This window comes from Hyla sarda, chromosome 1 (genome assembly GCF_029499605.1).
Source record: "Hyla sarda isolate aHylSar1 chromosome 1, aHylSar1.hap1, whole genome shotgun sequence".
NCBI lineage: Eukaryota > Metazoa > Chordata > Amphibia > Anura > Hylidae > Hyla > Hyla sarda.
This window is the reverse complement of record NC_079189.1, coordinates 26,059,650-26,084,859: the sequence shown is the minus strand read 5'-3', so window position 1 is coordinate 26,084,859 and position 25,210 is coordinate 26,059,650. Positions and strand designations below refer to the sequence as shown.

At 40.8% G+C, this 25,210-nt stretch overlaps 1 protein-coding gene across 2 annotated transcripts in view; it reads left to right on the top strand.

Annotated features, from left to right (window-relative positions):
• Positions 1-25,210, top strand: part of GFRA4 (GDNF family receptor alpha 4) — a 435,063-nt gene that overhangs the window by 359,427 nt on the left and 50,426 nt on the right. For both annotated transcript variants that reach the window (XM_056553308.1, XM_056553312.1), the window contains one exon: positions 22,025-22,303. In XM_056553308.1, coding sequence (XP_056409283.1) covers positions 22,025-22,303 — 279 coding nt within the window. The remainder of the gene's footprint in view (positions 1-22,024; positions 22,304-25,210) is intronic.

Here is a 25,210-nt window from a genome sequence, read left to right as displayed (position 1 = left end):
AGAGTATTAGGGGTTGTCACACAGCTTTCCAAAAATACAGAATGGCATAGACTTTGTAGCCAGGTCGTTGTAGTCCATCCCTCAGTAGTTTGTTTGCAGTGGCTAATATGGTGTTTGGGCCCTGAGTACCTCCTTGGGGGTCACCAAAACCGTAAAGAAGTGGGGCTGCACTAAATGTGTAGGTTACCGGGGCATCTCCTGGTTAACGTTGTCCTGGTCAATGGTAATGGGGATGCTGAAAACCAAAACACCGGACTCAAGGAGTTGATTCAGAATGGATAACTTTACTTACTGTTGTGGTGGCCCAGTACGGGAGTTGTGCCCCTGTACCCTTGCTACCCTGTCTGGCAGCCCCCCTGCAGTGTCCCCTGGGCCTCCCTTGCAACTTTCCCCTAGTGAATATGTTGTTCTGCCTGTATTATATTTTATAATGGATATAAGGATGTTATAGCTTTAAGAATGTTTACATGTGATCACCAGTTGTCATGTGAGTGTAACCAAGGAGGTATCAGTGACCATGTGACCTTAGGGTGACCTATGGGACCCCTTAGAGTCACCCCCATATAAGCCCTGGGTGGAGCCTCTGCTCTGTCTCTTCCTTCTTAAGCTGAGTTGCAGCAAGGTCACGTCCAAAGAGTGTGTCTGGAGTCCATAGGAGGCCTCAAGTCAGTCCAGCAGCCACAATTCTACAAGTAAGCTACAACCACAACATTGTCAGCCACAAGTCAAGTCAGCTAAAGTCATCTGTCTTAAAGTCATCTGTCACACGCTCTCTGTTTTTGCGGGTTTTCCGCAGCGTATTTGAAAGGGGCGGGTTCTTCTGGGCTGTCCATAGCAGATTGTCCGCGGCGGAATTTACGCTGCGGAATTTACGCTGCGGAAAATCCGCCGCAGTCCCTACTGACTTCAGTGTGGCTTGCGGCGGATTTTCCTCAGCGTAAATTCCGCCGCGGACAATCTGCTATGGACAGCCCAGAAGAGCCCGCCCCTTTCAAATACGCTGCGGAAAACCCACAAAAACAGAGAGCGTGTGAACGCACCCTCAGTCAGCGTGGCCTGCATCAATATTGTCCAAGTCCACTACAAGTCCCAGCAAGCCCTTAGGTCTCTGAAGTTACTGGTCACCTCCGTTGGCCTGGCTAAGCTGTATAGACTGTTCCATCTGTCGCTGTGTAAAGCTACCGTTGTCCGAAACTTGGCGTCGGAGTCATTATTGCCCCCTGTGCCTAGCCCAGGATCCAGCGGGATACCTTCAGGTGGTATTGCGGATAAACCACACCCTGGCATCACGAATTCAAGGGGTTAATGCCATTTGCCCCTAGGGTAATTCCATCTGCCCTGCATCACACCCTCTACCACACTGTAAACACCAAAACTTTATCCACCTGGTGCATGTACACAGTTTTAACAGTTCCAACAGTTACGTGTACTGGTTGGTGGTTGCTGGTAGCAAGGAGTTAACCCATGTTAAATCAGTGCATTAAGTTAGTTCCTGAGATGGATGAATCCATGAGCAGACTAGGAGGATCCCACCAGCTGGCTTTTGGAAGTTAGAAGGGGATCTGACATAACCAAAGGACCACGAAGACTTAGACAGCTAAGGGGCCCTTGAAATTGTTATCCTCTCATAGAAACTGGTCCACCATAGGATGTAGTGAACACAATAAATGAATATGTCCCTCAGGTCAGAGTGAAGCTGGTATGCAGTATGTCTTCCGTAGTTCCATGAGGTAGCCATTCATTGTTCCATGTGATCCTTGTAGGACTTGACATCTAACTTCAGATTTAGACCCAAGACCATAGGCCTTCTCCAAACTCATGCTCGAGACCTAAACTTTATGACTCTATTCTCCAAAACGCCAAGCGGTCAGGAAAGAGCTGGTAACCAAGTAAGCTAGGTCCATTTTTCTAGGATGCAAATCTTAGAGAATGCTGATTACCAGAGGGGGCAGCATAGAGCACCAAAGTGTTTGTATGTGTTCGTGGAACAAGTTAAAGGGTTATTCTGGTGGAAAACATTTTTTTTTTATCAACTGGTGCCAGAAAGTTAAACAGATTTGTAAATGACTTCTATTTAATTATATTAATCCTTCCAGTACTTATCAGCTGCTGTATAATACAGAGGAAGTTATTTTCTTTTAGAATTTATTTTCTGTCTGACCACAGTGCTCTCTGCTGAGACATCTGTCCATGTCACGAACTGTCCAAAGGACAAGCAAATCCCCATAGAAAACCTATCCTGCCCTGGACAGTTCTTGATACGGACAGATGTGTCAGCAGAGAGCACTGTGGTCAGACAGAAAAGTAATTAAAAAAAGAAAAGAATTTCCTGTGGAGCATACAGCAGCTGATAAGTACTGGAAGGATTAAGATTTTTAAATAGAAGTCATTTACAAATCTGGCAAAGTAAAAAAGTAGTCAGCTCACCCGGCCACCGCACGGCAATATAATCCTCCAAAATACATACAGGTTTCATATATATTGTTTGCACTTATTTTGTAACTATGGTTATAGGTGTTTAATGATTTATGATTTGGTACCTGTTATGTACAGCAGATGGGTGCCTCTATTTTTGGAACGGACAGGGTTAATCCCTGGTTCGTAAGATAGAAATTTTACTCACCTGTTCCATTAGGAGGTTGGGATTTATTCCTCCACCCTTCTGCTTCCCACCATGCATCTGATGAAAGGTCACATGACCTGAAACGCGTCATGCTTGGCACTGATTCCTGGAATTTTAAATGTTTGTCTTATTGAAGTCTCTCCATGTCGATGATTTTATGTGGTTCCAATAAAGGTGAAGTTTCTTAATCGCTGGCATCTACCTGCTTTCTTCATTTACAAATCTGTTTAACTTTCTGGCACCAGTTGATATGAAAACAATTATTTTCCACCAGAGTACCCCTTTAACTCCCTTACCATCTGCTTACACATGGTGTGATACAAAAGTGCAAACAACCAATATCAACCCTATTCTACTATTCTGTTTGTGAAAGTATATATAATATATATTCAATACAGTAGGTTCTTCTAAATTTCAGTGACAAATATTTTCATATTTAGTATCCTTAGACCCAAAATGTCATATATATATATATATATATATATATATATATATATATATTTATTTGCATTGCTATACACTATAGACCCCTGCGGCACCTTATCTTGTTTAACACACTTTATACTGTAAGATTTCTGTGTGTGTGTGTGTGGTTGTTTATGTGTGTGGTTGTTTGTGTGTGTGGTTGTTTGTGTGTGTGTGGTTGTTTGTGTGTGTGTGGTTGTTTGTCTGTGTGTGGTTGTTTGTGTGTGTGTGGTTGTTTGTGTGTGTGGTTGTTTGTGTGTGTAGTTGTTTGTGTGTGTGGTTGTTTGTGTGTGTGATTGTTTGTGTGTGTGGTTGTTTGTGTGTGTTATTGTTTGTTTGTGTGTGTGGGTGTGTGTGTGTGGTTGTTTGTGTGTGTGTGGTTGTTTGTATTAGTGTTGAGCGGCATAGGCCATATTCGAATTCGCGAATATTCGCGAATATATGGACGAATATTCGTAATATATTCGCGAATATTCGCATATTCGTAATATTCTCGTTTTATTTTCGCATATGCGTAAAGTCGCGTATGCGAAAATTTACATATGCGGAAATTAGCATATACAAAAATTAGCATAAGCGAAAATTCGCAAATGCGAAAATTAGCATATGCAAATATTTGCATATGTGAAAATTCGCACACCAGTCTCACACAGTAGTATTAGAGCCTTCTTTACACCACACAAGCTGGAAGCAGAAAGGGATGATCACTGTGATGTGTATTGTGAAAAAAAAAAAATAAACGAATATTCGTAATTACGAATATATAGTGCTATATTCGCAAATATTCGCGAATTCGCGAATATGCGATATTCGCGAATAAAATTCAAATTGCGAATATTCGCGAGCAACACTAGTTTGTATGTGTGAGGTTGTTTGTGTGTGTGTTGTTTGTGTGTGTGTGGTTGTTTGTGTGTGTGAGGTTATTTGTGTGTGTGTGTGGTTGTTTGTGTGTGTGGTTGTTTGTGTGTGGGAGGTTGTTTGTATGTGTGAGGTTGTTCCTGTGTGTGTGGTTGTTTGTGTGTGCGTGGTTGTTTGTGTGTGTGGTTGTTTGTGTGTGGGAGGTTGTTTGTGTGTGTGAGGTTGTTCCTGTGTGTGTGGATGTTTGTGTGTATATGGTTGTTTGTGTGTGAGGTTGTTCCTGTGTGTGTGGATGTTTGTGTGTATATGGTTGTTTGTGTGTGTGGTTGTTTGTGTGTGTGGTTGTTGTTTGTGTGTGTGTGAGGTTGTTTGTGTGTGTGTGAGGTTGTTTGTGTGTGTGGTTGTTTCTGTGTGTATGGTTGTTTGTGTGTGTCTCTCTCTACATGTATATTATGCATGTAAAATTCATCATCCATAAGCAATGTCATACATTTGCCCGCAATATTTGGGGTCTCCGGAGTAGTACTGCCTGTATAATACTGTACATAGTTAATATGTAGCACAATGAGTATAAGAAGATACAGGCATGCATTCAGTACATTATCAGCGCCCAGCAGGACACCTTTCATACCCCCAGTAGCATTGGCCGTTGTGACCCCGGGGACCTTTGCCGCAGTTCTTACATATCTCTATAGGTTTGGTCTCCTTTTCTTTGAGCTTGCCCTCTATCTTCTCAATGCGAGCCTCTGAAATGAGCAGAACGTGCTGTACCTGAGCGATGGCGCCGGCGCCAGTAATGTTATCAAACGCTACAGATGAAGTTCCTCTTATTGTTCCCCAGCAGAACACAGCAGATCCAATTATAACTCCAAATGTCACAGGAGCCACACAATTGAATAGCCCCCGGAGGTGCAGGCCGCCCCACAAAGACAACCTAAAGCTGTCAGATTAAAAGTCCCCGTCCCTTCAGGTCAACACAGAACGGAGAGATGAGAATAGAAGAAAGAGGGGACTGCAGCTTCAGAGGCAATGGCTCAGTTTTTGCGTGTTAGCTCAGTTCTGCCAGAATGATATCACCTACTGCCCTGCAAGTCTTTGTTTACGTACCTACATATTCTGTACAAATATTGTCATCACCCCTATTAGTCCTTGTCCCCATTAACTTACAATCTAATCCCCCATAGGAAGGTGATTCCTCACCGCTTTCTCTAAAAAGAAGGGGCTTCAGATCCTGGCACACCCCAACAATAGTTGATACTGCCAGCAAAGTTTTGTCTAAAAGTTTTGCTCTGCAGCAGCCACTACAGGGGAAATGTGGTATTACACTTTGTCCATTCACACGGCCATGTGAAGTCCGCCAGGTAGTTGGTCCCTAGCAGAGGACAACTCACTATGACATTCATGTGCTCTAGTAGGGCCTATGGTCAGGAGTCTTTATTAGATAACCCCTTTAACCCCTTCAAAATCAATTTGATTTACATCTTTATTAAAATAACCTGCAGGGAGTAATGGGCAGGCTGAGTCGGCTTCATACTTGGCTTAAGAATGCTGTGGGGATCAGAGATAACTCAGATACCAGCCATTCAACCACTTAGAGGCCACAGTATTGAATTAATCAGTGAACAATTTGCATGACATCACAGATACCACGGAAAACGTGCAGACAGAAGCAAATATTTTCTTTATATGACAATGGTGCAAAATGCTTAATAGTTACAAATCTCATGTAAAGCACAGATGCTTAGTGGTTGTAATTCACCCTAGGTAACATTATATACTTGAACATTGTGGCCCTCCAGATGTTGCAAAACTACAACTGCCAGCATGCCCAGGCAGCCAACGGCATACTGGGAATTGTAATAGACCACTACTCTAGAACATCACTTGAACAGACTTTAAAATACAATGGTATTGTTCTCTCTCTCTCTCTCTCTCTCTCTCTCTCTCTCTCTCTCTCTGGTCACCGTTGAATTCATAGGTGGGTCTCAGGCTAATGTTAACTTCCCATAAAACTCTGCACTGTGTTAACATCACACAAAATTCTGGACAGTGTTATATTCATATAGAACTCTGGGCATTGTTTACTTCACATAGAACCCCGGACACTATTAACTTCACATAGAACTCTGAACAGTGTTAACTTTACATAGAACCCCTGAGAGTGTTAACTTCACATAGAACTCTGAACAGTGTTAACTTTACATAGAACCCCTGAGAGTGTTAACTTCATATATAACTCTGGACAGTGTTGACTTCACATAGAACTCTGGACAGTGTTAACTTCATATATAACTCTGAACAGCGTTGACTTCACATAGAACTCTGGACAGTGTTAACTTCATATATAACTCTGGACAGTGTTGACTTCACATTGAACTCTGAACAGCGTTGACTTCACATAGAACTCTGGACAGTGTTGACTTCACATAGAACTCTGAACAGCGTTGACTTCACATAGAACTCTGGACAGTGTTGACTTCACATAGAACTCTGAACAGCGTTGACTTCACATAGAACTCTGGACAGTGTTGACTTCACATAGAACTCTGGACAGTGTTAACTTCATATATAACTCTGGACAGCGTTGACTTCACATAGAACTCTGGACAGTGTTGACTTCACATAGAACTCTGGACAGTGTTAACTTCATATATAACTCTGGACAGTGTTAACTTCATATATAACTCTGGACAGTGTTGACTTCACATTGAACTCTGAACAGCGTTGACTTCACATAGAACTCTGGACAGTGTTGACTTCACATAGAACTCTGAACAGCGTTGACTTCACATAGAACTCTGGACAGTGTTGACTTCACATAGAACTCTGGATAGTGTTGACTTCACATAGAACTCTGGATAGTGTTGACTTCACATAGAACTCTGGACAGTGTTGACTTCACATAGAACTCTGGACAGTGTTGACTTCACACAGAACTCTGGACAGTGTTGACTTCACATAGAACTCTGGATAGCGTTGACTTCACATTGAACTCTGGACAGTGTTGACTTCACATAGAACTCTGGACAGTATTGACTTCACATAGAACTCTGGACAGTGTTGACTTCACATAGAACTCTGGACAGTGTTGACTTCACATAGAACTCTGGACAGTGTTTACTTCACATAGAACTCTGGACAGTGTTGACTTCACATAGAACTCTGGACAGTGTTGACTTCACATAGAACTCTGGACAGTGTTGACTTCACATAGATCTCGGGACAGTGTTGACTTCACATAGAACTCTGGACAGTGTTGACTTCACATAGAACTCTGGACAGTGTTGACTTCACATAGAACTCTGGACAGTGTTGACTTCACATAGAACTCTGAACAGCGTTGACTTCACATAGAACTCTGGATAGCGTTGACTTCACATTGAACTCTGAACAGCGTTGACTTCACATAGATCTCGGGACAGTGTTGACTTCACATAGAACTCTGGACAGTGTTGACTTCACATAGAACTCTGGACAGTGTTGACTTCACATAGAACTCTGGACAGTGTTGACTTCACATAGAACTCTGAACAGCGTTGACTTCACATAGAACTCTGGATAGCGTTGACTTCACATTGAACTCTGAACAGCGTTGACTTCACATAGAACTCTGGACAGCGTTGACTTCACACAGAACTCTTGACAGTATTGACTTCACATAGAACTCTGGACAGTGTTGACTTCACATAGAACTCTGGACAGTGTTGACTTCACATAGAACTCTGAACAGTGTTAACTTCACATATAACTCTGGATATTGTTAACTTCACATAGAATTCTGGACACTGTTAACTTCACATAGAACTCTGGACATTTCTACCTTTACATAGAACTCTGGACAGTGTTAACTTCGCATAAAACTCTGGACCCTTAAAATGCGACCATTTTTTCAATGTTTTACATGAATAAAGTTTATGAGTTGATTAAAGAAGTAAATATTCAGCGGACGCATTGCAGCGTCTGGAATAATAGTAAACAGGAGCACGATATCATTAGGGCTCGCAGGAGGTTTCCTCTTCAATAAGTTGTATAAAGGTATACATAATTAATGTACATTCAACAAACACTCTATATAATTAAGACTGTAAGTGGCATTCAGAGTGCTCCCGTGCACCGTCTGGGGACGCTGTGCTCTATATTTAATGAACCCTGTTGTGTATTTAGAAGCAGAGTTGCCAGATTCATATTGATAATAGGATTTCACAGCTCACTATATGGCTCTTGACATGTTCCGCGTTTTGCTTACTCATCACCCCTCATTGTTTGGGCCTGAGTATTCCTGTAGAGCTGTATGCGGAGTAATCACTTCTCGACACTTATTTAAGGTTTTTTTTTTCTTGCATTTACGCACTTTATTGGCTGAATAGGAAGAATTTAGTGGTTCATGAGCTGCACACCTAAGATTACAGATTTAAAGGAGTCAGATTAGATTAATAGCTTGTTTTTTTTAGGAACAGCACCTTCATTATCCATGGGCCTTGTGTGGTATTCCAATGACTATCCAGTCAAGTCATTGGGGATAAGCTATAGAACCAAAGGCATCCTATGGTGCAAAGTAGCCATGCTTTTCTTATCTCATACAAGTACTTTAAGTCTAATGGGTAGATCTAGTGACTTATATATTGTGCCAAATCCTAATATCAAGGCCCTTTAATTTTAATTTAAATCCATTTGCATTATAATAATATCTTATAGTTACTTATCCCGGAAGTGTTATATGGTCACTATCTAATATGGCTGGTGTGTCGAGTAGTATAATATGGTCATTATCTGATATGGCTGGTAGTGTTATATGGTCACAAGTTTGTCAGGTAGTATCATATGGTCACTAATAGGGCTGATAGTGTTACATGGTCACTAGTATGTCTGGTAGTATCATATGGTCACTAATATGGCTGGAAATGTTACATGGTCACTAGATAATAAGGGCAGTGTGTCTAGTAGTATAATATCAAATATGGCTGGTAGTGTTATATAGTCACTATGTAATATAACTGTTAGTGTTATATGGTCAGTGGTATGTCTAGTAATATCATATAGTCACTATTTAATATGGCTGGTAGTGTTATATGGTCAGTGGTATGTCTAGTAATATCATATGGCCACTATGTAATATAACTGGTAGTGTTTATGGTCAGTGGTATGTCTAGTAATATCATGTGGTCACTATGTAATATAGCTGGTAGTGTTATATGGTCAGTGGTATGTCTAGTAATATCATGTGGTCACTATGTAATATAGCTGGTAGTGTTTATGGTCAGTGGTATGTCTAGTTATATCATGTGGTCACTATTTAATATGGCTGGTAGTGTTGTATGGTCAATAGTATGTCTAGTATTATCATATAGTCACTATGTAATATAGCTGGTAGTGTTATATGGTCAGTGGTATGTCCAGTAATACAGTCACTATGTAATATAGCTGGTAGTGTTATATGGTCAGTGGTATGTCTAGTAATACAGTCACTATGTAATATAGCTGGTAGTGTTATATAGTCAGTGGTATGTCTAGTAATACAGTCACTATGTAATATAGCTGGTAGTGTTATATGGTCAGTGGTATGTCCAGTAATACAGTCACTATGTAATATAGCTGGTAGTGTTATATGGTCAGTGGTATGTCCAGTAATATGGTCACTATGTAATATAGCTGGTAGTGTTATATGGTCAGTGGTATGTCTAGTAATATAGTCACTATGTAATATAGCTCGTAGTGTTATATGGTCAGTGGTATGTCCAGTAATACAGTCACTATGTAATATAGCTGGTAGTGTTATATGGTCAGTGGTATGTCCAGTAATATGGTCACTATGTAATATAGCTGGTAGTGTTATATGGTCAGTGGTATGTCCAGTAATACAGTCACTATGTAATATAGCTGGTAGTGTTATATGGTCAGTGGTATGTCCAGTAATACGGTCACTATGTAATATAGCTGGTAGTGTTATATGGTCAGTGGTATGTCCAGTAATACAGTCACTATGTAATATAGCTGGTAGTGTTATATGGTCAGTGGTATGTCCAGTAATACGGTCACTATGTAATATAGCTGGTAGTGTTATATGGTCAGTGGTATGTCTAGTAATATGGTCACTATGTAATATAGCTGGTAGTGTTATATGGTCAGTGGTATGTCCAGTAATATGGTCACTATGTAATATAGCTGGTAGTGTTATATGGTCAGTGGTATGTCCAGTAATACAGTCACTATGTAATATAGCTGGTAGTGTTATATGGTCAGTGGTATGTCTAGTAATATAGTCACTATGTAATATAGCTGGTAGTGTTATATGGTCAGTGGTATGTCCAGTAATACAGTCACTATGTAATATAGCTGGTAGTGTTATATGGTCAGTGGTATGTTTAGTAATATGGTCACTATGTAATATAGCTGGTAGTGTTATATGGTCAGTGGTATGTCCAGTAATATGGTCACTATGTAATATAGCTGGTAGTGTTATATGGTCAGTGGTATGTCCAGTAATACAGTCACTATGTAATATAGCTGGTAGTGTTATATGGTCAGTGGTATGTCCAGTAATATGGTCACTATGTAATATAGCTGGTAGTGTTATATGGTCAGTGGTATGTCTAGTAATACAGTCACTATGTAATATAGCTGGTAGTGTTATATGGTCAGTGGTATGTTTAGTAATATGGTCACTATGTAATATAGCTGGTAGTGTTATATGGTCAGTGGTATGTCCAGTAATATGGTCACTATGTAATATAGCTGGTAGTGTTATATGGTCAGTGGTATGTCCAGTAATACGGTCACTATGTAATATAGCTGTTAGTGTTATATGGTCAGTGGTATGTCCAGTAATATGGTCACTATGTAATATAGCTGGTAGTGTTATATGGTCAGTGGTATGTCCAGTAATACGGTCACTATGTAATATAGCTGGTAGTGTTATATGGTCAGTGGTATGTCTAGTAATACAGTCACTATGTAATATAGCTGGTAGTGTTATATGGTCAGTGGTATGTCCAGTAATACAGTCACTATGTAATATAGCTGGTAGTGTTATATGGTCAGTGGTATGTCCAGTAATACGGTCACTATGTAATATAGCTGGTAGTGTTATATGGTCAGTGGTATGTCCAGTAATATGGTCACTATGTAATATAGCTGGTAGTGTTATATGGTCAGTGGTATGTCCAGTAATACGGTCACTATGTAATATAGCTGGTAGTGTTATATGGTCAGTGGTATGTCTAGTAATACAGTCACTATGTAATATAGCTGGTAGTGTTATATGGTCAGTGGTATGTCCAGTAATACAGTCACTATGTAATATAGCTGGTAGTGTTATATGGTCAGTGGTATGTCCAGTAATACAGTCACTATGTAATATAGCTGGTAGTGTTATATGGTCAGTGGTATGTCTAGTAATACAGTCACTATGTAATATAGCTGGTAGTGTTATATGGTCAGTGGTATGTCCAGTAATACGGTCACTATGTAATATAGCTGGTAGTGTTATATGGTCAGTGGTATGTCCAGTAATACAGTCACTATGTAATATAGCTGGTAGTGTTATATGGTCAGTGGTATGTCTAGTAATACAGTCACTATGTAATATAGCTGGTAGTGTTATATGGTCAGTGGTATGTCCAGTAATACAGTCACTATGTAATATAGCTGGTAGTGTTATATGGTCAGTGGTATGTCCAGTAATACAGTCACTATGTAATATAGCTGGTAGTGTTATATGGTCAGTGGCATGTCTAGTAATACAGTCACTATGTAATATAGCTGGTAGTGTTATATAGTCAGTGGTATGTCTAGTAATACAGTCACTATGTAATATAGCTGGTAGTGTTATATGGTCAGTGGTATGTCCAGTAATACGGTCACTATGTAATATAGCTGGTAGTGTTATATGGTCAGTGGTATGTCTAGTAATATAGTCACTATGTAATATAGCTCGTAGTGTTATATGGTCAGTGGTATGTCCAGTAATACAGTCACTATGTAATATAGCTGGTAGTGTTATATGGTCAGTGGTATGTCCAGTAATATGGTCACTATGTAATATAGCTGGTAGTGTTATATGGTCAGTGGTATGTCCAGTAATACAGTCACTATGTAATATAGCTGGTAGTGTTATATGGTCAGTGGTATGTCCAGTAATACGGTCACTATGTAATATAGCTGGTAGTGTTATATGGTCAGTGGTATGTCCAGTAATACAGTCACTATGTAATATAGCTGGTAGTGTTATATGGTCAGTGGTATGTCCAGTAATATGGTCACTATGTAATATAGCTGGTAGTGTTATATGGTCAGTGGTATGTCCAGTAATACAGTCACTATGTAATATAGCTGGTAGTGTTATATGGTCAGTGGTATGTCCAGTAATATGGTCACTATGTAATATAGCTGGTAGTGTTATATGGTCAGTGGTATGTCCAGTAATACGGTCACTATGTAATATAGCTGGTAGTGTTATATGGTCAGTGGTATGTCCAGTAATACAGTCACTATGTAATATAGCTGGTAGTGTTATATGGTCAGTGGTATGTCCAGTAATACGGTCACTATGTAATATAGCTGGTAGTGTTATATGGTCAGTGGTATGTCTAGTAATACAGTCACTATGTAATATAGCTGGTAGTGTTATATGGTCAGTGGTATGTTTAGTAATACGGTCACTATGTAATATAGCTGGTAGTGTTATATGGTCAGTGGTATGTCCAGTAATACGGTCACTATGTAATATAGCTGGTAGTGTTATATGGTCAGTGGTATGTCTAGTAATACAGTCACTATGTAATATAGCTGGTAGTGTTATATGGTCAGTGGTATGTTTAGTAATACGGTCACTATGTAATATAGCTGGTAGTGTTATATGGTCAGTGGTATGTCTAGTAATATGGTCACTATGTAATATAGCTGGTAGTGTTATATGGTCAGTGGTATGTCCAGTAATATGGTCACTATGTAATATAGCTGGTAGTGTTATATGGTCAGTGGTATGTCCAGTAATACAGTCACTATGTAATATAGCTGGTAGTGTTATATGGTCAGTGGTATGTCTAGTAATATAGTCACTATGTAATATAGCTGGTAGTGTTATATGGTCAGTGGTATGTCCAGTAATACAGTCACTATGTAATATAGCTGGTAGTGTTATATGGTCAGTGGTATGTTTAGTAATATGGTCACTATGTAATATAGCTGGTAGTGTTATATGGTCAGTGGTATGTCCAGTAATACAGTCACTATGTAATATAGCTGGTAGTGTTATATGGTCAGTGGTATGTCCAGTAATATGGTCACTATGTAATATAGCTGGTAGTGTTATATGGTCAGTGGTATGTCCAGTAATATGGTCACTATGTAATATAGCTGGTAGTGTTATATGGTCAGTGGTATGTCTAGTAATACAGTCACTATGTAATATAGCTGGTAGTGTTATATGGTCAGTGGTATGTCCAGTAATACGGTCACTATGTAATATAGCAGTTAGTGTTATATGTAAGATCACTGAACACTTCAGTACTTCCCAAACTACTGCCATTGTTTGTCTATGGATATTACCCGGCTGTGTTCTTGATCTTATTCACCTGTTTAAATAATTGTGGTTGAAACAACACACCGCCATTGTTATGTCCACACACCGCCATTGTTATGTCCACACACCGCCATTGTTATATCCACACACCGCCATAGTTATGTCCACACACCGCCATTGTTATGTCCACACACCGCCATTGTTATGTCCACACACCGCCATTGTTATGTCCACACACCGCCATTGTTATGTCCACACACCGCCATTGTTATGTCCACACACCGCCATTGTTATATCCACACACCGCCATTGTTATATCCACACACCGCCATTGTTATGTCCACACACCGCCATTGTTATGTCCACACACCGCCATTGTTATGTCCACACACCGCCATTGTTATGTCCACACACCGCCATTGCTATGTCCACACACCGCCATTGCTATGTCCACACACCGCCATTGTTATGTCCACACACTGCCATTGTTATGTCCACACACCGCCATTATTATTTCCACACACCGTCATTGTTATGTCCACACACCGCCATTGTTATGTCCACACACCGCCATTGTTATGTCCACACACCGCCATTGTTATGTCCACACACCGCCATTGTTATATCCACACACCGCCATTGTTATGTACATACACCGCCATTGTTATGTCCACACACCGCCATTGTTATGTCCACACACCGCCATTGTTATGTCCACACACCGCCATTGTTATGTCCACACACCGCCATTGTTATGTCCACACACCGCCATTGTTATGTCCACACACCGCCATTGTTATGACCACATACCTGGTTCATACAGCATACTATAGAGCTTCTACTGGTGCAGACAATGGGCATAAAGCTTTGGAATGCATTTTTGGGGCACACACAGGGGTATCTATCTATGATCAAATTAATAAACCACATATTGTGTATTTTCCAAAACTAATGTACAGGTTGAGACAATAACCAATCCTCCTCCCAGTGATCATAATAAATTATTAAAGAAATGGGCCTGAACATTACGGCAATCATTTGAGGACGACATCATGTGTTGGCGCCTGAGAGGTCAAGGAGGGCGGACACAGTGTGGGCTGGTAAATGGCCGTGCAACCATATTGACTGACTGAAGACAATGAAATACATTCCCGGCACCGCACAGGTACTTTGTGCTCCGTAGCCTCTTCAAGGATTTCTTTACATTAATTCTGCAAGTGAAGGACACTGAAGATCAAAAGATGGAAGAAAACTGAAGCTGCATATGTTACAAAAAATCCTGCCTGGTTTTGTTAGATTAACCCTTTGAGAGTGGTGACCTGGCGATTTTAGTGCTCTCACTGCTGTTATTGATCCTCTCTATGATGCACAGCTATTTCTTATTCTCTCCATTTCAGAACACAGGTTCCGAGCTAGGATGTTTACCAGTAGTACTCACACAGTTACTTCCTCCCTTGGTTGCCTGTCCAATCACAGTAAAGCATGAAAGGCATCACATAGTACTGATGAAAGTGCACTGGACTGAACAGGTTGGCACTGTGCTAGGGGTGATTTACAAAGTACACTACTGTATGTGGATGAAGATGCACTGGTTTTGCAAAGTGCTATGTAAGCAGAATTAAAAAAAAAAAACAGCAGTAGTACAGCAAGGAAGGGGTTACCCTAAGAACTGAACTGCGGGTGAAGACAAACCTGCATACTAGAGGGATGGGTAGAGGCATATTAGATACACAGACACACAGACAGCACTTAGTACATACAGAAACAGCACATCAAGGGGTTACACTAAGCAATGAACTGCTGCTATAGACAGGCCTGCGCACTACAGGAATCGACAAAGGGGGGTTAGATACAAGAGGCAGCACTTTGTACATACAGCAGCAGCACAGTGAGGAAGGGGTTACACTAAGCTCGAAACTGCTGCTTAAGACAAGCCTGCATGCTACAAGGATTGGTAGAGGAGATAAGATGTAAAAGGCAGCACTTTGTACATACAGAAACAGCACATCAAGAAAGGGGTTGCACTAAGCAATGAACTGCTGCTATAGACAGGCCTCCACACTACAGGGATCGACAAAGGGGGATTAGATACAAGAGGCAGAAGTTTGTACATACAGCAGCAACACAGTGAGGAAGGAGTCACACTAAGCATTGAACTGCTGCTAAAGACAATTCTGTACACTACAAGGATTGGTAGAGGGAGATTAGATACAAAATGCAGCACTTTGTACATACAGGAATAAATAGCACAGCAATAGTGCCATAGTGCCCTTGTTAATGCTGCTTACTAAAGATGCCACTTAAATGCTGACCCCATACTCAAAGTCAAAGTCAATCTAATAATCATGCTAGCCCTAGGGGGAGCTCTAAACTACACACCGGAGTGATGTTATTTGGGGTGCTCTAAACTACACACCAGACTGCTGTTATTTGGGGCACTCTAAACTACACACCAGACTGCTGTTATAGGGGGGACTCTAAACTACACACCAGACTGCTGTTATAGGGAGCACTCAAAACTACACACCAGACTGCTGTTATAGGACGCGCTTTAGACTACACACCAGACTGCTGTTATAGGGAGCACTCAAAACTACACACCAGACTGCTGTTATAGGGAGCACTCAAAACTACACACCAGACTGCTGTTATAGGACGTGCTTTAGACTACACACCAGACTGCTATTATAGGGAGCACTCAAAACTACATACCAGACTGCTGTTATAGGGAGCACTCAAAACTACACACCAGACTGCTGTTATAGGGAGCACTCGAAACTACACACCAGACTGCTGTTATAGGACGCGCTTTAGACTACACACCAGACTGCTGTTCTAGGGAGCACTCAAAACTACACACCAGACTGCTGTTATAGGGAGCACTCGAAACTACACACCAGACTGCTGTTATAGGGGACACGCTAAACTACACATCAGACTGCTGTAATATTATAATAATTACAGGTTCTAATCCAATTCTGGCAGAGAGCTTTTGTTATTCCGTATGCATCAGGAATCTATAGCTCCGATCCATATGAATTCTTTTTATTAGGAATGATTTAATGTGGGTTTAATCCTCAGACTTTTAAACACTCTTTGATTCATCGCTATGCCGCCATTGTGATACCATCACTCCAGGCTCCGGATCTATAAACTCTGAATAGTCTTCCTTTTCCCTACGTCTCTAATTCTATCCCATCGGGGTCAATTAGACATCCAGCTCTACAGGGTAAATAACACAGATTACGAATTAAGGAACATTTCTGGAAGTTGCGGCGAGAAAAAAACAGGGTGCGGGGGGGGGGGGCAGGCTGAAAGGAAACGAAAAAAAAATAAATTTTTCATGCATCACAGTCATAAGACATTAGCAATGCCTGTGTGTTCTGCGGACAGAGCGCGGCGGGATACGCACGGCGTGCCAAAAAACCCAGCTCTCCGATCCAAGAATTAGGATCTGCCTCCAACACCTTCTTATTGCCAGCATCCATATCAGACGCATGCATAATTCATGCGCTCATTTACATTCATGGTGCTAAAATCGCCAGAGATTAGAGGAAAGCTTCATTTTGTCATTTTGGGTTTTTCTAAGTTGTACAAATAAGTAACATTTATGTATATAGATGATGAATCTACTCTGTATATGTATATACTGTATATATACATATGCTTTATATGGAACCCTCTGTGTCATTGCCTATAACCTAAGGCTTACGTTTTATTTTGGCACCCGTTCTCCTTGGGTTACGCTCGTAGAATACATTTTTGTTTCCTCTAGAACAGTATTCTCCAAACGTTGGCCCTCCAGATGTTGCAAAACTACAACTTCCAACATTGGTTGTCCAGGCATTCTGAGAGTTGTAGTTTTGCAACATCTGGAGTGCCACAGTTTGGAGACCACTGCTCTAGAACACGTCAACCTGCAAAAAGCAGTTTGAATGACTGCTATCTCTTCTGATCCCCCTCCCCAAATACACATGCACGCTCTATTCAGCTTAGCATACATTTGTTCTGGATTAGGAAAGGTTGCCAAACACCTGCATGTTCCAGAGCTACCTTATAAGACTTCAGCTCTTCATAAACCAACCACAGTTATGATTTTACAGTGCATTTGAAATAACCTCTTTCTCTCCTGATTCAGCCATACACATGCATGCTCGATCAGGCCTAGCATGCATATGTCCTGGATTGGGAAAGGCTAGAAAGTTGCAGCAATAGACCTGTGTGTTCCAAAAGTACATCACAAGACTTCAAATCCTTATAAAACACCTCAGTTGTTCTTATACATTGCATTTGGAATAACAATCTCTTCTAATCCAGCCATACACATGCACGCTCCATCCGGCCTAGCTAGCATGTGTTTTCTGAATTTTTAAAGTTTATAAAGTTTCAGCGATAGACTTGTGTGTTCCTAAAGTACCTTATAAAGACTTCAGGTCTTCATAAAACACCTCGGTTGTGATGCTTTCGGAATGACCACTTTCTCTCCCGATTCCGCCATGCACATGCATGCTTGATCCAGCCTAGTGTGCATGTGTCCAGAATTTGGAAGGGTGAGAAAGTTGTAGCAATAGACCCTTGTGTTCCTAAATTCCCTTATAAGACTTTAGATCTTCAACATAGCACCTCAATTATAAATATACAATGTATTTGGTATGACCACTTTCTCTCCATATTTGGTATCGTACCTTGTACCGTACCTTGTGTGCTAAGTCCCCAAAGTCAGAGTTCCTGTATATAGGTAGGATCCTCCTAATGGGATAACCCTTTTTCAACTCTTCCTTCTTTAATTTTATGTTGTTTGATGTGTATAATTTGTATAATATATATATATATATATATATATATATATATATATATATATGTATGTATAGTACTTCCAGGACCTTAGGTCACATGACTAATAAGTCTATGGTTAGGTTAAACTTAAGGACCTTCCAGGTCACATGAGTGGGTCACATGATGTACCACAATGCTTTGTGAAGGGACTGACAGTCGGTGGAACCAATAAGCTATGAGCCTGCCCCCTTGCCATATAAGGGCGCTGTTACCCAATCATCGCTCTCTTCTCCCCTTGCTCTCTTGGGTTCTGGACTAGCAGAGAGAGAGAAGCTCCGTGCATACCTTCAAGACAAATCTAGGCCTGAAGCCTGCTAACTTCAGCCGAATACAAAACCTTGAGTTCAACTAAACTCAATCCTAAATCTTCGTGACTACTGAACCTAAAACCAAACCCTAAATTCAATGGAACAGTGTTAAGCAAGTCTCAGAGCTTATTTCCCTACAAGGTCCCAACCAACTGTGAGGAACCTAAAGTCTGGTCCTCTGTATAGACTGTTACTACTTGTAAACCTCCGGTTGTGAACAATCCTTTATTCCTCCCTATCGTTCCTGGGACGGGTGGCGGTAGGATATATACATATAGAGGAAGAACCCGCACCCTGGCGTCACGACAGTTAAGGGTTAATCAGACACCCTTTCATCACTGTACAGCTACACCCTACCTACCCTACATCCCCACAAGCTCACCACACATATTTCTCCATTCAAATGCATGCTTGAGCCTAAAAACACTACAAAAAGGTGAAAAAAATTACAAAAAAAATGACTTCCAGTAAATAACCAGCCACAGCGGCTTTGGCCCCCCCAAAAAAACGCTATACAGCAAGTTTTTGGGGGATATTTTTTCGCAAAAACTCCAAGAATAATCCCAGCCTACGGGTGCTCTTTCACAGTGCAGTTTTGATCAGGTTGATGCAGTTTTGAAGCCAAAACCAAGTTTACAATCACCCAGATCCCCCCATATGATGTTATCTCAGGCTGCTAATTGGTTGTCATGGCAGCCAGAGGCCTGTACTAGGCCTTGATGCCTGCTGTGAATTATGCCAGGCTATACCAATAGAGTTTCTTCACCAAAGAAAATGAGAAAAAATGGAGCACTCACCCCAAACTGTAGTCTTGAATTATCTTTATTCCGTACTGGACATCACAGAACACGATGGGGAGCAAGGTGTGCAGGTGCGGACATGAGGCATGGGTAGATGGACAAACGGGGGAGCCTTTGCTCCCCCGTTTGTCCAACTACCCCTGCCTCATATCCGCACCTGCAAACCTTGCTCTCCATCGTGTTCTGTGATGTCCAGTACGGAATAAAGATACAGTGGTCCCTCAAGTTACAATATTAATCGGTTCCAGGGCGACCATTGTATGTTGAAACCATAACTCTATGGAAACCTGGTAATTGGTTCTGAAGCCACCAAAATGTCATCAAAAATAGGAAAAAGTGAGGATTAAAGAAAAATAAGCAGATAACTAATACAGATAAAACAAGTCCTTACATATAAAAGTAATAAAGATCTGCTGGGAGCTGTAATCACTGTCTATGTCAGTGTTTCCCAACCAGGGTGCCTCCAGCTGTTGCAAAACTACAACTCCCAGCATGCCCGGACAGCCAAAGGCATGCTGGGAGTTGTAGTTTTGCAAAAGCTGGAGGCACCCTGGTTGGGAAACAATGGCTTATGTAGAGGACAGAAGCTTCTTCAGGGTCCTATACAGTACACACAGTGTCCCAAATGGAGCCACCCTTACTTGGTGTCCAAAGAAGAAGCTAACCCTGACACAGGTAAGGAGTAGTACAGAGCATGTAGTACCTCCCTTTACTGTAGGGGGCGCTACCAGACAGCCTGTCAGTGCATGCACTTCAGTAATACAGGTGATTTACCAGTAAAATGCCAATTGATAGGGATGACCCTTATGTTTCTAATGACTGATCAATATACTAAAATGCCATTGCTGCTGGAAAAATATATCTGTTCCCTACCCTTTAAACCATATACATCAGAATGCTATCTGCTCGTGACTTCGGATTGAGACCTTGCCATGACGCCATGCAGGAGTAGAAAGACTAAATATCTGAAGAACAGAGAACTTCTGCCAAGAAATTAATGGACACTAGATATGCTAATATATACGGACACAAAAGTTGAAAACCAATCAAAATTACACACCGAAAAGAGAAAAAACCTTGCCAACAACAGCAAGTGCTAGGTGCAAAGATTAAATCTCACACCGAAACAAAGAAAATGCACCACCGCAACAGATTTATGTCAAAATATAAAAGAGTAATCTTTATTTAATCACATATTATAAATTGATATATATTTAAAATACACATAAACAGTGAAAAAGAGCAGCACCAGATACATACACGTACAGGATGGGGGAGGCTATTCCACAGAGCATACAAAAGGAATGGAACAGGTCAGAGATAAAGAGACATTATGGCATGTTAGCCAGAATAAACAGTATAAAGTGCAAGCATAATAGCTGATGAAGACCTGGACACAAAAAAGTAAAAACAATGTGATAAAGGGATGCCAACCATACCTATACAAACCCCAACAGTTGTTTCACTGTAAGAGCGCTTCCTCAGGGGGCGTTCCTTTTGTATGCTCTGTGGGATAGCCTCCCCAGTCCTGTACGTGTATGTATCTGGTGCTGCTCTTTTTCACTGTTTATATGTATTTTAAATATATATATCAATTTTTAATATGTGATAAAATAAAGATTACTATTTTATATTTTGACATAAATCTGTTACGGTGGTGCATTTTCTTTGCTTCGGTGTGAGAACCAATCAAAATGTAACATGCTAATTGTGATGTCATAACTAACCCTCCCTTGATCCGAATGTAAAAACCAAATTTACTTCCTGTAATAAAGGAGAACTCCCTGCTCCAGAAAAGACCATTGTATGTTGAAACTATTGTATGTTGAAGCCATTGTAAGTTGAGGGATCACTGTATTTCAAGACTACAGTTTGGGGTACAAATGGAGTGCTCCATTGTTTTCTAATTTTCTTTGGTGAAGATTTCCTATGTGAACTATTCCTTATGAATGTGAGCACTCCCGCAGTCTTTAAAGGGGTTATCCAGGAAAAACCTTTTTTTATATATATATATATATATATATATATATAGATATATATATATATATATATATATATATATATACCGGTATATATATATATATCAACTGGCTCTAGAAAGTTAAACAGATTTGTAAATTACTTCTATTAAAAAATCTTAATCCTTTCAGTACTTAAATGAGCTTCTGAAGTTGAGTTGTTCTTTTCTGTCTAAGTGCTCTCTGATGACACCTGTCTCGGGATCCGCCCAGTTTAGAAAAGGTTTGCTATGGGGATTTTCTTCTAAACTGGGCGGTTCCCGATACATGTGTCATCAGAGAGCACTTAGACAGAAAAGAACAACTCAACTTCAGAAGCTCATAAGATTTTTTAATAGAAGTAATTTACAAATCTGTTTAACTTTCTGGAGCCAGTTGATATATAAAAAAAAAAAGTTTTTTCCTGGATAACCCCCGTAAACACGAGCCGTGTCGCGCCATTGTTTGTTATGTATATATGTATGGGGGGGGGGGCGGCACAGTGTTACCGCTATATATTCTATGTCACCAGTATCAGCCCTATTTAATCTATAACTATAATATACTGTATAGTGCATGTTTACACCCAGCTAATATATCATATTGTTTCTCAACAGAAAAGACAGCCGGAGCCACATCGTCCAGCAGAGACTGTCTACAAGCTGGAGAAGCCTGCAAGAATAACCCCAGCTGCAGCTTCAATTTAAGAACATTGCGCCAGTGCATAGCGGGGAACGGTGCCAACAAGTTAGCCCCCAATGCCAAGACTCAGTGCAAGCGCACGGTGGACGCCCTTCACTCCAGCCAGCTGCACGGCTGTAAGTGCAAAAGAGGGATGAAGAAAGAAAAGAACTGTCTAAACATATACTGGAGCATTCACCACACCTTGATGGAAGGTAAGTGTAATAGCAGGTGTCATGGAGAACACTAGGGGCGCTGCCAGGTATACAGGACAACTGCTCTGCACCATTCTTGGTATCCGAATGTACAACTGAGATTGTCATTTAACACTTTGTAGTGTCTGGATCATAATGATAACTCAGTCATAGACGCAAAATGCAACTGCAGCAAAAAGACTTGAGCATGTTATACACCACTTCACCACTAGGGGCAGCACATTGTACAGTATGTACCGTTGACTGTGTACAGTGAAACCTCTTTGAGGCAACCCACCCTGAAATAATGAAATTATATAAGGGTGGGTTCACACTACAATTTTACTGTATGGCAACCGGCCCATATCTAATTCATTTCAATGAGCCGACCGGAGTCAAACGGTGACTCCGGTCGGCTCATTTTTGCCCCATATCCGTTTTTCTGACCGGATCTAAAACCGTGGTATGCCACTGAACACCTCATACACCACCCTGGAGTAATGATAGTATATAACACTGAGCATCTCATACACCATCCTGGAGTAATGATAGTATATAACACTGGACACTTCATACACCACCCTGGAGTAATGATAGTATATAACACTGAGCACCTCATACACCACCCTGGAGTAATGATAGTATATAACACTGGGCACCTCATACACCACCCTGGAGTAATGATAGTATATAACACTGGACACATCATACACCACCCTGGAGTAATGATAGTATATAACACTGAACACCTCATACACCACCCTGGAGTAATGATAGTATATAACACTGGACACATCATACACCACCCTGGAGTAATGATAGTATATAACACTGGACACCTCATACACCATCCTGGAGTAATGATAGTATATAACACTGGACACCTCATATGCCACCCTGAAGTAATGATAGTATATAACACTGAGCATCTCATACACCATCCTGGAGTAATGATAGTATATAACACTGGACACTTCATACACCACCCTGGAGTAATGATAGTATATAACACTGAGCACCTCATACACCACCCTGGAGTAATGATAGTATATAACACTGGGCACCTCATACACCACCCTGGAGTAATGATAGTATATAACACTGGACACATCATACACCACCCTGGAGTAATGATAGTATATAACACTGGACACCTCATACACCACCCTGGAGTAATGATAGTATATAACACTGGACACCTCATACACCATCCTGGAGTAATGATAGTATATAACACTGGACACTTCATACACCACCCTGGAGTAATGATAGTATATAACACTGGACACCTCCTAGACCATCCTGGAGTAATGATAGTATATAACACTGGACACCTCATACACCACCCTGGAGTAATGATAGTATATAACACTGAACACCTCATACACCACCCTGGAGTAATGATAGTATATAACACTGGACACCTCATACGCCACCCTGGAGTAATGATAGTATATAACACTGGACACCTCATACACCATCCTGGAGTAATGATAGTATATAACACTGGACACCTCATACACCACCCTGGAGTAATGATAGTATATAACACTGGACACTTCATACACCACCCTGGAGTAATGATAGTATATAACACTGGACACCTCATACACCATCCTGGAGTAATGATAGTATATAACACTGGACACCTCATACACCACCCTGGAGTAATGATAGTATATAACACTGAACACCTCATACACCACCCTGGAGTAATGATAGTATATAACACTGGACACCTCATACGCCACCCTGGAGTAATGATAGTATATAACACTGGACACCTCATACACCATCCTGGAGTAATGATAGTATATAACACTGGACACCTCATACACCACCCTGGAGTAATGATAGTATATAACACTGGACACTTCATACACCACCCTGGAGTAATGATAGTATATAACACTGAAAACCTCATACACCACCCTGGAGTAATGATAGTATATAACACTGGACACTTCATACACCACCCTGGAGTAATGATAGTATATAACACTGGACACTTCATACACCACCCTGGAGTAATGATAGTATATAACACTGGACACCTCATACACCACCCTGGAGTAATGATAGTATATAACACTGGACACTTCATACACCATCCTGGAGTAATGATAGTATATAACACTGGACACTTCATACACCACCCTGGAGTAATGATAGTATATAACACTGGACACCTCATACACCATCCTGGAGTAATGATAGTATATAACACTGAACACCTCATACACCACCCTGGAGTAATGATAGTATATAACACTGGACACCTCATACACCACCCTGGAGTAATGATAGTATATAACACTGAACACCTCATACACCACCCTGGAGTAATGATAGTATATAACACTGGACACTTCATACACCACCCTGGAGTAATGATAGTATATAACACTGGACACTTCATACACCACCCTGGAGTAATGATAGTATATAACACTGGACACCTCATACACCACCCTGGAGTAATGATAGTATATAACACTGGACACTTCATACACCATCCTGGAGTAATGATAGTATATAACACTGGACACTTCATATACCACCCTGGAGTAATGATAGTATATAACACTGGACACCTCATACACCACCCTGGAGTAATGATAGTATATAACACTGGACACTTCATACACCATCCTGGAGTAATGATAGTATATAACACTGGACACTTCATACACCACCCTGGAGTAATGATAGTATATAACACTGGACACCTCATACACCATCCTGGAGTAATGATAGTATATAACACTGGACACTTCATACACCACCCTGGAGTAATGATAGTATATAACACTGGACACTTCATACACCATCCTGGAGTAATGATAGTATATAACACTGGACACTTCATATACCACCCTGGAGTAATGATAGTATATAACACTGGACACCTCATACGCCACCCTGGAG